The following is a 13819-nucleotide window of genomic DNA, read 5'->3' on the forward strand; positions in this document are numbered from 1 at the left end:
TTTCTACACATAGCTCAATTAAAGGCTCCCCATTTACATTTACCCCTGGCACCCCAAATTTACCTACTACTCCCTCCATAACATTTTTACCCACTTTAGCATTGAAATTCCCAACCACCATTACTCTCACACTTGATTCAAAACTCCCCATGCATTCACTCAACATTTCCCAAAATCTCTCTCTCTCCTCTACACTTCTCTCTTCTCCAGGTGCATACATGCTTATTATAACCCACTTTTCACATCCAATCTTTATTTTACTCCACATAATCCTTGAATTAATACATTTATAGTCCCTCTTTTCCTGCCATAGCTTATCCTTCAACATTATTGCTACCCCTTCTTTAGCTCTAACTCTATTTGAAACCCCTGACCTAATCCCATTTATATATTATTATTATTATTATTATTATTATTATTATTTTTAACACACTGTCCATCTCCCACAGAGGTAGGGGGACCTAAAAAGAAAATGAAAGTTTTTCTTTTTTCATTTAGTAATTTATGCAGGAGAAAGGGTTACTAGCCCCTTGCTCACCATTTTAGTCACCTCTTACGACACACATGGCTTACAGAGGAAGGATTCTTTTCTACTTCCCCATGGAGAATTATTATTATTTTAAATGGGACATATTCTATAATCACATCTCTCATTTGGATTTTCTCAGACTCGTGCTGTCTACAAGTGGGTTGCACCCAGGGTGTGCAGGGAGATGAAAGGCTCAGTGTCACTTCCCCCGTCAGGAGAAGTCAAAACATGTCCACCTTGTAATCCAGGAATGCACTACACCACTGGATTAGGTAAATAGGCTCATTTTGTGTGTCACACAAGATGTTCAGTACATTATCTTCCAGTTTTAAGTTAGTGATTCATATTACATTGCAGGAAAAAATTTCGTCATTAGATAATACTTTTTGTAGCATTTTCTGTAAGCAATACTGGTACCCTCAAGGGAGATGTCTTGATGCCAAGGAGGGGCTTTTGATCTAAGGAACTGGACTAATCCTCCCATTTCTTAGAGCAAACCTAAATACCTTCCATTTCCCAGGTACTACATGACTCCTTTGGGTTTAGGGCACATCCCCTTATTGAAAAATAAACTGCAAGCAATAGAACAATAATTTCTGGGTATTATAATGAAAAGGCTTTATTTAATTACTTGAAGAAAAACTTAAAATTTGTTATGTAGTTCAAGAAATGCCTCTGCAGACTGGTGTTAGTGGATCAAAGAAAACTGGGTGAATGAGTTAATTAAAGATTTTATTTCTTTGCAAAGGTTACAATGTCTAATCACAATTTTGATTTGTTAAGTACAAAGAAAGCCACTATCATGTTGGATCATTTTGGGCAAACTAATCCTAGTACATAATAACTACTAAAGTCTATACAAGATAAGAATGGTTAACTTTGTAATAAACCTTTATTTTATCTTAATACTAATGTGAGGTAGTCAGGGTGGAGGTTTATAAGAATAATAACCTTAAAATTGCAAATAATGAAAATAATATTACAATTAATGGTTCAAACAGTAATACAGTGGTCCCTCATTTATCGTCATTGATCCGTTCCTAGAAGTGCGACGATTATCAAAAAAGACGATTTTCGAATCAATTTTCCCCATAAGAAATAATGTAAATACAATTAATCCATTCCTGACACCCAGAAGTATTAAAACAAAAATTTTTTTTACATGAAATATAGATGTAGAACGTAAACAATACAATGGGACATGATGAATGAAACACTAACAGCATAACACTTAGCTTTATTGGCAATTCTTCTTAGTATATGGAAGACTGGAGGAGGAGAAAGATTGGATTAGTTACTGTTTGGAAGGGGAATCCCCTTTCATCAATACCTCAGGTACCAAGTCCTATTCTGGGGTTACATACTTCTCTTCTCTGTTTCTTAACCCTTTGACTGTCGAAGGGCCAAATCCTGAAGTGTCTCCTGGTGTCGCAAAATATTCGAAAAAAAAAAAATTATTTTTTCTTATGAAAATGTTAAGATTATTTTTCTGATTGTTTTAGTCCCAAAAAAAAATTTTTCCCATCAGTACTTACCGAGATATAGAGTCCTGAAGTTTGCTGAAATTGATCTGCTGGCAGCAACAGCGGCGACTGCCGCTCACCCGGTAAACTTTTATTTACTTGTATTCGATGGTTTCTTGTTTTTTTCACTATTTTATTTTTTCACATAACTTTTGTGGCCTGTGAGACCAAATTATTGTGCAATGTTCAAATATACACTCGTTGAATGTAACACAATTATAGCAAAAACACTCATATCATTATAATGTTGCTAAAACTTGTTTACACAAACAAACAATGTAAACAAATGTTTATTACGATTGCTTTATAATATATATACATATGTACAATCACTGGACACTTTATTAGAAGTGCTGCAGCTTGTGGAATTCTTTGAAACATGGGTATAAGCACAATGGTGTCTTACACTCCTCACACATAAAACGAGTGTCTCTGCGTTTTTGTGGGCGTTTGTGGTATGTCCACAGACAAAACACCTCTTCTGAGCATTTTTCTTGGCAGTAGTAGCAGGCAGTGGTATGGGGTAGTGATCACCAGGCCTCAGACGAGAGGACATGTGTTGATAATTTCGTGGGCGCTGGTCTATTGCAGGTGTTGTTTCTTGGTACTTGAATATTATTTGTCTGATGACTGACAAACAAAATTCACCATATTTGGGTTTGTTCTTGGTCTTCAACTTATACATATTATAAGCATTCAGCATGGAAATGTCAAGAAGATGGAAAAACAGTTTTATGTACCACTTATAACTCTTGCGAACACAGTCAGCAAACCCAATCTGCATGTCACATTTGTCCACTAAGCGCATATTGAGGTTGTAATCCATCACAGCTGCAGGTTTTACAATAGGTTCATTGGTCTCTCTATTCTGCTTGCCAGTCTCTACCATTTCGTGTCGGTGAACTGATGTCAGCAGTGTGACATCACGTTTGTCATGCCACCGAAATGCCATGATGTCATTGGCAGCAAACACCTGCACTTCACCTCTACGACTGCCAGCTTCGAACCTAGGCATATGTTTACGGTTTCTACGCACTGTGCCACACACATCTGTCATGTTCACTCGCAAGAAATCACTGAGTATAGGGCTTGTGTACCAGTTGTCAGTATATAAAATATGCCCCTTACCAAGATATGGCTCCATCATTGTTCTAACCACATCACCAGAGATACCCAGTAACTTCCTGGTATCTTCCATTGTTTTACCGCCAGTGTACACAATTATATCCAAAACCAGACCAGTTTTGCAATCACACAGAACAAATAACTTTATACCAAAGCGTTTCCTCTTGCTTGGTATATACTGCTTGAATGAGAGTCTTCCTTTGAACAAAATCAAAGACTCGTCAATAACAAGCTTCCTGAAGGGATAAAAATACATACAGCACTTTTGTTTCAGGTACATAAACACACGTCTGATCTTATATAACCTGTCGCTTCTGTCAGGCCTGGTTTTGTCTGAAAAGTGTAACATACGTAACAGTAACACAAATCTATTCACTGGTATAATGTCACTGAAAGCAGGGGTTGAAATCAGGCGGTCTGTCGCCCAGTATGTGTTGACACTATGCTTATACACATGTGGCATAAGCATTATTGTGGCAAAGAACAGATACATCTCTGCCACAGTTGTGTCCTTCCACTGGTGTAGGCGTGATCTTGGTGAAAGCATAGTGTTTGCCATGGTGTACTCATAGTATGTATTGCTTTCCCTGACAATAATGTCCATCAGGGGTTCATCGAAGAACAACTGAAAGCATTCCAGTTCAGTGGGATTGTTCCCAAGTGTACATGATGGCCGTATTCCACTTTGTCCTTCATCAAAGTCATGGGGATTGGGAACAAACTCGTCATCTTGATGCCAATCCCAGATGCGGTCAGCTGGTGCGTTCTGGATATTGTAATGTCGTTGTGGTTGTGCAGGTTGTGGTTGTGGTTGTGAGTGTGTGGGGTCGGCCGAGGCGGGTTGTAGTTGTGCAGAGTCAGCAGCGCGGGCACTAGCGTGGCCCGCTGCTGGTGTCACATGACTCATGGCACCGTCACTATCACCACCACCGTCTGCTGCCTCACTCACATCATTTATACCCATCGTAACAATATCGTCATCTTCACTATCAGGACGTGGTGTAGGGCCACGGGATGTGCTCCGAGATGTACTCCTTCCTCTTGGAAGAGCATATGGCACACTACCAGACCGCATGCGACGTCGTATATACTGCCGCTTCACTGGGGAATATTCACCCTCACTGTCACAACTAGAAGTGCTTTCAATAACCTTGAAATCACTATCACTATCACTTGCACTGCTCATATCTGAGTCTTGTACACGGGCAAATAGTTTCCTCTTTCGTCCTGGTACAGGTGAATATGAACGAGCCGGCCCAGCACCAGAGGTGGATGGTTGTGGGTCATCTGGGTTTTCATCACTAATTATGTTATCCTGGGTAATTTTCTCAGTCACACCCGCTTCAAAACCAGGGAATTCACTTTCACTGACACTATCATCACTGTTTGAGCTATCACTTGGGAACAAAAGACCTCCAATCCGCCGAGGAGTGAGGAACTTCTTACCGCGAGGCATGGTGAAAATGGACTACCAAGATGGCGTTCCCACAATGCACCACTGAGTCCCAGATTTTTTTCACAGGGTGCACACCGACCACTGAGACCCATTCTCTCTCGTGTAGGCCTACCAGCCCTCTCCCGCTTGATTTGAAGCCGCTAGAATTTATGCGTATAGATACGTCAAACACGGTATCTCCCATGACGTACATATACGACCGCGACAGTCAAAGGGTTAATGCCACTAGGACCAGCTTGAGAGTCACAGGAGTCCTGTCTCGCAAAAAAAGTGTCCAGAGAGCTCTGTTTCTGGCGTCTCTTTAAAACTTCCCTAAAATGGGCCAAGACTCTGTCACTGTACAAGTTGCCGATATGGCTTCCAACATCCTTCTCAGGGTGATGTTTCTCCATAAATCTTTCCATCCTACCCCACATTTCAAATATCTCCTTAATTTCTGAAGAAGGCACCTTCTTCCATCTCTCTCCCTTCTCCTCTGCAGCAAGATTCTGAGCTGCAGTCTGTTGCTGTTCCTGCTGAAGCTCTTGCAGCTCCTCAGTGGTTAGCTCCTAGTTGTGGTCCTCCACCAACTCATCAACATCCTCCAAACTCACATCCAACCCCATGGAACTCCCCAATGCCACAGAGATTTCACAACTGACATAGGCTCATCAGGGTCAGCGACAAACCCTTCAAAATCCCTCTTGTGGACACAATCTGGCCACAATTTTCTCCAAGCAACAACAGTTTCCTTGATTTCCTTTTTCTTTGCCACGATGGAAGATATGATTGTATGGAGTTTGTTATACATCCTGGCCAGTTCGGCCGCACATATGCCACTTTCATATTGTTCAATGATTTTCTTAAATTCAGTTGTATTTCTCACCTTCTTTACCAAAGGCTTGGCACTAGGAGCTTTCTTTGGAGCCATGGTAGCTTATTTAGCACTTGCAAGCACTAAAATGAATAGAATATTATGAAATATTTCGCATGAACAAGTGAGGGAACTGTCTCTCACTGGTAACAATGGCACACTAGCTGGGAAGGGAGGCCGAGGTGGCTCAGAGCCGTGAGTATGCGTCCAGGATGAACGAAGATTAGCGAGTCAACCGACCATTTGCAAGCCAATGTTTGGACGAAAATAACGCGACAACTTCCGAAAAGGATGACTATCGAGCCCGACGATTATCGAGAGATCACTATATTTTATGGATTGGCAGATGTTTTAATAGACTAGTGGTCATATAATATAATATTTGAGAGAGTTGCTTCAAACTGATTAGAAGTTGTTTTGGTTGGTTTGGTTAGTATTGAGAGATGAGATGATTTTTAAGAATAACCCTAAATTTTTATGTAGTCAGGGGATCCTTAATCAGTTCAGGTAGTGAATTCCAGATCTTCAGGCTCTTTATGATGGATAATAAAAGTTATGACCAGTTGGAAGAATGGTTGGCAAATGTGAAGTAAAACAATGAGGTCAAGGAGGTATGGTGTAACTCTAAGAATGCAGGAGGACCAGTTTGTGGTAAGTTGATTCAGGTATACACATACATATACAGTTACATAGATTATCATACATAGCAGCAGGGCCGGATTTAGGGGAGAGGCCCCAGGCCCCACACCAAATGATGAAAAATATTTTACGTACTGAGAATTGAATAGATCACAAAAAGAGAAAATGTATGCAAGAGTTTGAATTGTGGTGGGATTGTCATGTTGAGTCATCTGATCGCTGGTGTTACATCATTAGTGCGAGTGCATTGTCAGCTGCGTAATGCAAGGATGACACAGCACATCATCATCTTGGGTGTGCAGGGCACTGCAGAGTGAATGACTCTTTGATCGTGGTCAGTATGTGAACAACAGTGGTAGTGAGAACTGGCTCCGAACGAGCATAAAGCAAGGGTGGCTTGTGAACCTGACAGTCATGAGCATAGAATCTGACATCCTGCGCTCATTGGATTTTGATGGAGCCATCAGAAGAGCACGGAATGTACCTGGCTTATAATATTTTATCTGATTGAAGATAACTCCTCATAAGCTTGTAGATTAGTTTTGAGTTACACCTGCAAATTGAACCAAAAAGGTGCTAAAATACATTATAAATCCAATTTACTGTTTCATTTCTTCATCTTAAGAAGATGTTACGTATATTGAGAGTGGCAAAAGTTTTCCAAGGACAAACTTAAAAGTCTTCTAACCATTAGAGTTAGACCTTTTTAATGTAAGGGGCTCTCCACCAATGGAAATAAGTCACTCTGTCTGACTTTTTTGGGTTATCCTAGGTTCTCTACACATATGCTGCTATGTATGATAATTCTATGTAACTGTATTTGTGTATACCTGAATAAACTTACTTACTTACTTACTTACCAAACTGGGCCCCAGGCCCCCATTGGGGTTAGTGCAGAAGGAGAAAGAAATGAATAGTAAAAATACATTTTGAGAAGACAGTAGGATTGCAGAGGAATGGAAAAAACGTGTGGATTGAGAGTTTCTGTTAAAGCATGCGGGTGAGTAATACTTAAAAATAAAAAGCTATATATTGCATTTATGGATTTGAAAAGTTCACATGATAGGTTAGATATGGGAGTGATGTGAATAGTGTTGTAAATGGATGGAATAGGTGGTAAATTGTTAAAAGCTGGAAGGTTAGGGCATATATGAGAGACTGAGTATTATCTAGAAAATTGAGCCTCAGGGAAGGGCAATATCATCATAGTTGTTTAATGTGTTAATAGGTTTGCTTGTATAAGAATTGAATGTTAGTGATAGAGAAAGGTGTGGGGTTTAATAATAAAGAATACGATATAAAGTGGAAATTATCACAGTTGCTCCTTGCTGATGACAGATGTTCATGGAGGAGTTTGGACATGTATATGAAAGTGACAGAAATAAACAAAGGAAAATAATAAGGGAATGAGAAAGAGGTCTAGACAATGAAGATTGATAAATTAGACACATGTGCAACTCTTGGGTATCTTTATTGAGGAAACGTTTCGCCACACAGTGGCTTCATCAGTCCATACAAAGGAGAATCTTGAAGAACAGGAGGAGAATGAGGTATATTGAGTCGATGTGGTCAGTCCATTCATCTACAAAGAAGATTGAATGTTAGAGAAAAGGGAAGGAGTGTGGAGAAAGTGAATGCATTATTTTGATGTTCAAGAGTGAATGTGTTGGTAGGTGGTTCTCTAAAATTGAGTTGAATCACAGTAAATGAGAGAAAGTAGCAGAAATGTTGAGGAGTGGAAAGATAGAAGATTGTCACTGTATTCAAATTAATAAATGTATTAGCTGTTGGAGTGTGAACAGGGCAATATTTAGTGAAGGGATTCAGGGAAACTGGCTATTTTTATGTAGCCGGACTTGAGTACTGGAAATGGGAAGTACAATGTCTGCACTTTAAAGGAGGGGTTTGGGATATTGGCACTTTGGAAGGGTATGTTATACGTACATCTTTATACGTTGTATCTGTTGTATCTGGGCGCCTCTGCAAAAACAGTAATTATGTGTGAGTGAGATGAAAGTGTTGAATGATGATTAAAGTATTTTCTTTTTGGGGATTTTCTTTCTTTTTGGTTCACCCTGCCTCGGTGGGAGACAGCCGACTTGTTGAAAAAAAAAATAGCATGAATTGGTTCCAAGGCTTTGCTGTAGGTTTGAGACATGGTCTTTGAGTGATGCATTAAAGAAGAGACTGGAAATAGTGGATTTGTCATATTTGATATCATTGTGTAGTTTGAATATTTTGTAAATAGTAAAAATAAGGAAATTGAATAGTGTAATGGTATAAAGGCATAATTCAGGGAGCAGAAGGTGTTGTTTAAGTGTTTTGTTTATTTAGAAAGGATAAAGTAAGGTAGACTGATCAAGAGAGTTTAAATGTTGGGCTCAAAAGATGTAGGTAATCTCCAAGACAGGACTGATAAATTGATAAGTGATAAACTTTATTTATACAAAGTATAGTGTACAATTAATTCAGAAAAAGAGTAATATTATTAACATACTTCATAGAAAGTCCCTGCTGATGCAGAGCATTTTGAGCAGCCTGAAAATAAACTTATAACTACTGCTACTCGATTTTTTTTTTCAAGTAATTTGTTGGAAGTGTTAGTAAAACAATTTGCTACAATGTTTGTGGAGGTTTTAACAGATGTTGGTCAGATTCAGATGTAACTTCTTATTTAAATTTCAGTTATTACTGCACAGGACATACAATAAAATGAAAGCCCATAGAATTCATAGCATCCCAGGCAGAAGTTAGCCTATACAGTGGAACTTCTGCTTACGAGTTTAATCCGTATCGTGACCTTGCTCACATTTGGATTTGCTTGTTTGCAGAGTAAATTTTCCTCATTTAAATTAACTGAAATGGAATTAATCCATTCCCGTGGAATTCCAGGCACGACAAAATATTTCAATAATTTCCCTAATAACAACTCTGTGGCTTATTTATCTATCACAATTCATCTAATATGACATAATAAACAATATAAATAACATAGAAACCTGATACGTACTTTAGAATGAATAAAAAACTCACACGTGGATGCGATTGCAAGTGGAGGTTCCACTGTACTGTATTTATAATTTACTCAGTTTCTTGAAGTTGGAAATGACCTGCTGGTCCATGGGCTGCAGGAGAGGAGTGGTATTAGGAGGCAAAAACTTCACCTTAATGAAGCTCATTTCCGCAGAAAGTCGCTCTGCCTCGTTTGAAGGATGACCAGGAGCATTGTCTAATACCAGAAGGCACTTAAGGTCTAATTTCTTTTCAGTTAGGTAATTTTTCACAGTGGGGGCAAATGCATGGTGTAACCAGTCATAGAAAAAGTCCCTAGTGACCCATGTCTTACTGTTTGCCCTCCACAGCACACACAAATTAGCCTTGAGGACATTGTTTTTCCTGAACACTCTGGGAGTTTCAGAGTGATACACCAATAAAGGCTTCACTTTGCAATCACCACTAGCATTGGCACACATCAACAGAGTAAGCCTGTCTTTCATAGGCTTATATCCTGGGAGTGCCTTGTCCTCCTGAGTAATGTACATCCTGTTTGGCATTTTCTTCCAAAACAGGCCTGTTTCGTCACAATTAAACACTTGTTCAGGTTTCAGTCCTTCACTATCTATGTACTCCTTGAATTCCTGCACATATTTTTCAGCTGCTTTGTGGTCCGAACTGGCAGCCTCACCATGCCTTATCACACTATGTATGCCACTACGATTCTTAAATCTCTCAAACCAACCTTTGCTGGCCTTAAATTCACTCACATCATCACTAGTTGCAGGCATTTTTCTAATTAAATTGTCATGCAACTTCCTAGCCTTTAAACATATGATCACTTGAGAGATGCTATCTCCTGCTATCTGCTTTTCATTTATTCCAATCACAAAGCACAAACAACTTTATACCAAAGTGTTTCCTCTTGCTTGGTATGTACTGCTTGAAAGAGAGTCTTCCTTTGAACAGAATCAAAGACTCGTCAATTACAAGCTTCCTGAAGGGATAAAAATACATATTGAATTTCTCTTTCGGATACACAAACACATGCCTAATCTTATATAACCTGTCATTTCTGTCAGACCTGGTTTTGTCTGAGAAGTGAAGCATACGTAACATTAGCACAAATCGATTCACTGGCATTATATCACTGAAACCTGGGGTTGCAATCAGGTGGTCTGTTGACCAGTATGATTTCACTTTGTGCTTATACACATGTGGCATAAGCATTATTGTGGCAAAGAAAAGATACATCTCAGCCACAGTTGCCTCCTTCCACTGGTGTAGACGTGATTTTGGTGAAAGTATTGTGTTTGCCATAGTATGTGTTGCTTTCCATGACAATACTTTCGATCAGGGGTTCGTCAAAGAATAACTCGAAACATTCCATCCAGTTCAGTGGCATTGTTCCCAAGTGTACAAGATGGCCATATTCCACTTTGGCTGTCATCAAACTGGTGGGCATTTCCTGCCAATCCCAGGTGCGGTCTGCTGGTGGGTACTGGACAATGACAGGTGGTTGTGGTTGTGGAGGTTGTGGTTGTGGAGGTTGTGGTTGTGGAGGCTGGTGTGGTGGGTGGGTGGGGGATGGTGGCCTTTGTTGTAGATCAGCTGAGGCAGCGGCGTGGGTGGCAGCATGGCCCACTGCTGGTGCCTAACGGCCGTCACCACCACTACCACCACCATGCGCATTTTCCATCCCAATTGCAACACTATCATTGTCATTTTCACTGTCTGTTCCTGTTGTACAGCCACGGGATGTACTCCGAGATGTACTCCTTCCCCTTGGAATAGCATATGGCACACTACCAGAGCGCATATATCGTCGTATATACTGATGCTTCACTGGGGAATATTCCACTTCACTATCACTACTGGAACTGTTTTCAAGAGCTTGTAGTTCATAATCACTATCACTATCATCACAAATGCTCACATCTGAGTCTGGGATTTGGGAAAATAGGAGTTTCCTCTTTGATTCTGGTACAAATGAACGTGAACAAGACGGCCCAGCACCAGAGGTGGAAGGCTGAGGGTCGTCTGGGTTTTCCTCACTATTACCGATATTATGGTCATTAGTTTCGGTCAAAACCTCACAAAAACCTTGAAACTCATCTTCACTGGCACTTCCATCTGTATTAGAACTGTCACTGGGGAACAAAAGTGTCCCAATTCGCTGAGGAGTGAGCAACTTCTTACCGCAAGGCATGGTGGACATTGTGTACTAAGATGGCGTTCCCACAATGCACCACTGGGCCCCAATATTTTTTTCTACCGCGCACACCGACCACACAGACCCATTCTCTCACATCTAGGCCTACCAGCCTTTTCCCGCGAGATTTGACGGCGCTAGAATTTATGCGTACTAGTACGCCAAAAACCCCTGCGCGTAAGCCATACTAGTACGTCCGAAACCCTCAAAGGGTTAAAGACACAAACTCATCAACACAGCCACGTGATACTGGAGTACCACAGGGAAGTGTCCTTGGTCCCCTGCTCTTCCTCTTATACATCAATGATCTTCCCAACATATCACAACACCCATTCTCTTTGCTGACGACACGACTTATGTCATCTCCCACCCAAATCTTGCCACCCTCAACACCATTGTTAACGATAAGCTACTCAAAATATCTACTTGGATGACAGCCAATAAACTTACACTTAACACTGACGAAACCTTCTATATTATGTTTGGTAACAGAGCAGGTGTTGCACAACTTAACATTAAGATTGACAGCTGTTTGCATATAACTCCTAACGTAACGATTGGTCCATTAGTACAAGCTTCTGTCCATAATGCGCCCGTTCATGTGTTCATGGACTCTGGTGCGCAAGTTAATATCATTAGGTCTAGCTTGTTTAAAGAGAAGCAGTTACGCCGTGTCCTCCTTGTTATAACTCCTAACGTAACGATTGGTCCATTAGTACAGTTACGTTCATGTGTTCATGGACTCTGTCAAGTTAATATCATTAGGTCTAGCTTGTTTAAAGAGAAGCAGAATGTCCTCCTTGTTGAACCAACTACTGTAACCTCCCTTAGTGGAGTAGCTGGTTCCCTTCTGCGAGTCCGAGGGCAGACTTTGCTCACCTTTACTATCCAAGGAAGAGACTTTACTGCTGCTTTTCTTGTTGTCGACCAGATTACTTTCCCTGGTGACCTTCTACTGGGATTTGCTTCCATGCGAGACTTACGCATTGTGCTCGACCCGTACCGATGGCATGCCCAAATTGACGACTTGATCGTTCCATTCTGGGGTTACCAGCTTGGATCAGAAATCTGTCATACTGCTGCAGAGTATGATGTACGCATTAAGTCCTTACAAGCCAATGCATTCTCCAGTAGCGTACCCAAGCGGTCAGGCACTGGTAATTCTGTCACTTCCATCTGTGTTCCACCTAAACCTTCAGACTTGCAGGATAGTGTTCCGTTGCCTCAAGTGTCCGAGGACACTCAGACTGCCTTGAGTGCACAGCCTATCCCTGCAATGACTGCTAGTTCGAGTAGTAGTTTCTCCACAGGGGATGCCTTGTCAGAAAATGATTACTTGAAACTAGTAATGCCATCTCTGGTTGATGTCACATGCCGTTTGCAGAAAGACGTCTCTGTTGCGGCTAGTGCTCTCACTAGAGTGTCTGTTGTTGTTCCTAATGTTCCAGAAGGTGATAACGTCCTAGTTGACAGTGATTCCTGCAAGGTCAAAGGTTTATTTGTTGAACCTTCCTTACACATTGTAAGAGACAGTAAGATCCATTTACTCCTTGCTAACACTTTGGGTCACAGTGTTTGTCTCAGAGCAAATACCAACCTCGTTGACCTAGTTCATTATCCTTACCCTGTTCAAGTACAGGATGACGTGCCACCTGACCAGTGGGTCGGTGCTATTTCAACAGTGGAGACCTCATCCACTCCGCTGGATCAATCTATCCCACCAGTTGAGGAGAAAGACTTAGCTCCCACTGATTTCCCAGATGAAGTCCAGCGCTTGTTGACACTGTTGAACAAATGTCGTAAAGCCATTGCCTTACCAAGTGAGAAGATGGGTATAACGAACTTATTGTCCCATCGTATTCCACTTGAACCTGGTACGAGACCTATTTATATACCTGCGTACAGAATGCCCCATTCCCAAGTTGCTGTCGCAGGGGAACTGATCAATCAAATGCTCAATGATGGAGTTATTGCACCTAGCAATTCACCCTGGAATGCGCCCTTGATCTTAGTGCCTAAGAAGGACGGCACTTGGCGGCCGGTGATTGACTTTAGGAAGTTAAATGCGAAAACCATTCCAGATCGTTTCCCACTTCCTGTACTAGGTGACCTTTTACGCAATATCGGAGATAACAAAGTCTTCTCGACCCTGGACTTGTTACAAGGGTTTTGGCAAGTCCCTCTTCACGAGGGCAGCCAAGAGTTAACTGCATTCTCCACTCTCACAGGTCATTATCACTTCCTACGTATGGCGTTTGGATTACGATCGTCTCCTATCATGTTCTCTAGACTCATGACCAACATCTTTAGAGGCCTTATAGGTAAAGCACTTATGGTGTACTTAGACGACATAATCGTCATGTCCGAAGACGTGGACACACACCTGAAAAGACTTGATATAGTACTTGGCAAGCTTGAAGAAGCCAATTTAAAGATCAAACTGTCCAAATGTCAATTTTTCAGATCAGAAATTAAGTTTCTTGGTCAC

General features: G+C 41.0%; 1 protein-coding gene across 1 annotated transcript in view; it reads left to right on the forward strand.

Moving 5' to 3' along the window:
• Positions 1 to 649: 649 nt before the first annotated feature.
• Positions 650 to 13819, forward strand: part of LOC138851797 (endosome/lysosome-associated apoptosis and autophagy regulator family member 2-like) — a gene marked incomplete at its 3' end in the record, with an annotated part of 66527 nt that continues 53357 nt past the window's right edge. The window contains exon 1 of the mRNA XM_070081272.1: positions 650 to 801. Coding sequence (XP_069937373.1) covers positions 714 to 801 — 88 coding nt within the window. The remainder of the gene's footprint in view (positions 802 to 13819) is intronic.

Source organism: Cherax quadricarinatus, unplaced genomic scaffold (genome assembly GCF_038502225.1).
Source record: "Cherax quadricarinatus isolate ZL_2023a unplaced genomic scaffold, ASM3850222v1 Contig2149, whole genome shotgun sequence".
NCBI lineage: Eukaryota > Metazoa > Arthropoda > Malacostraca > Decapoda > Parastacidae > Cherax > Cherax quadricarinatus.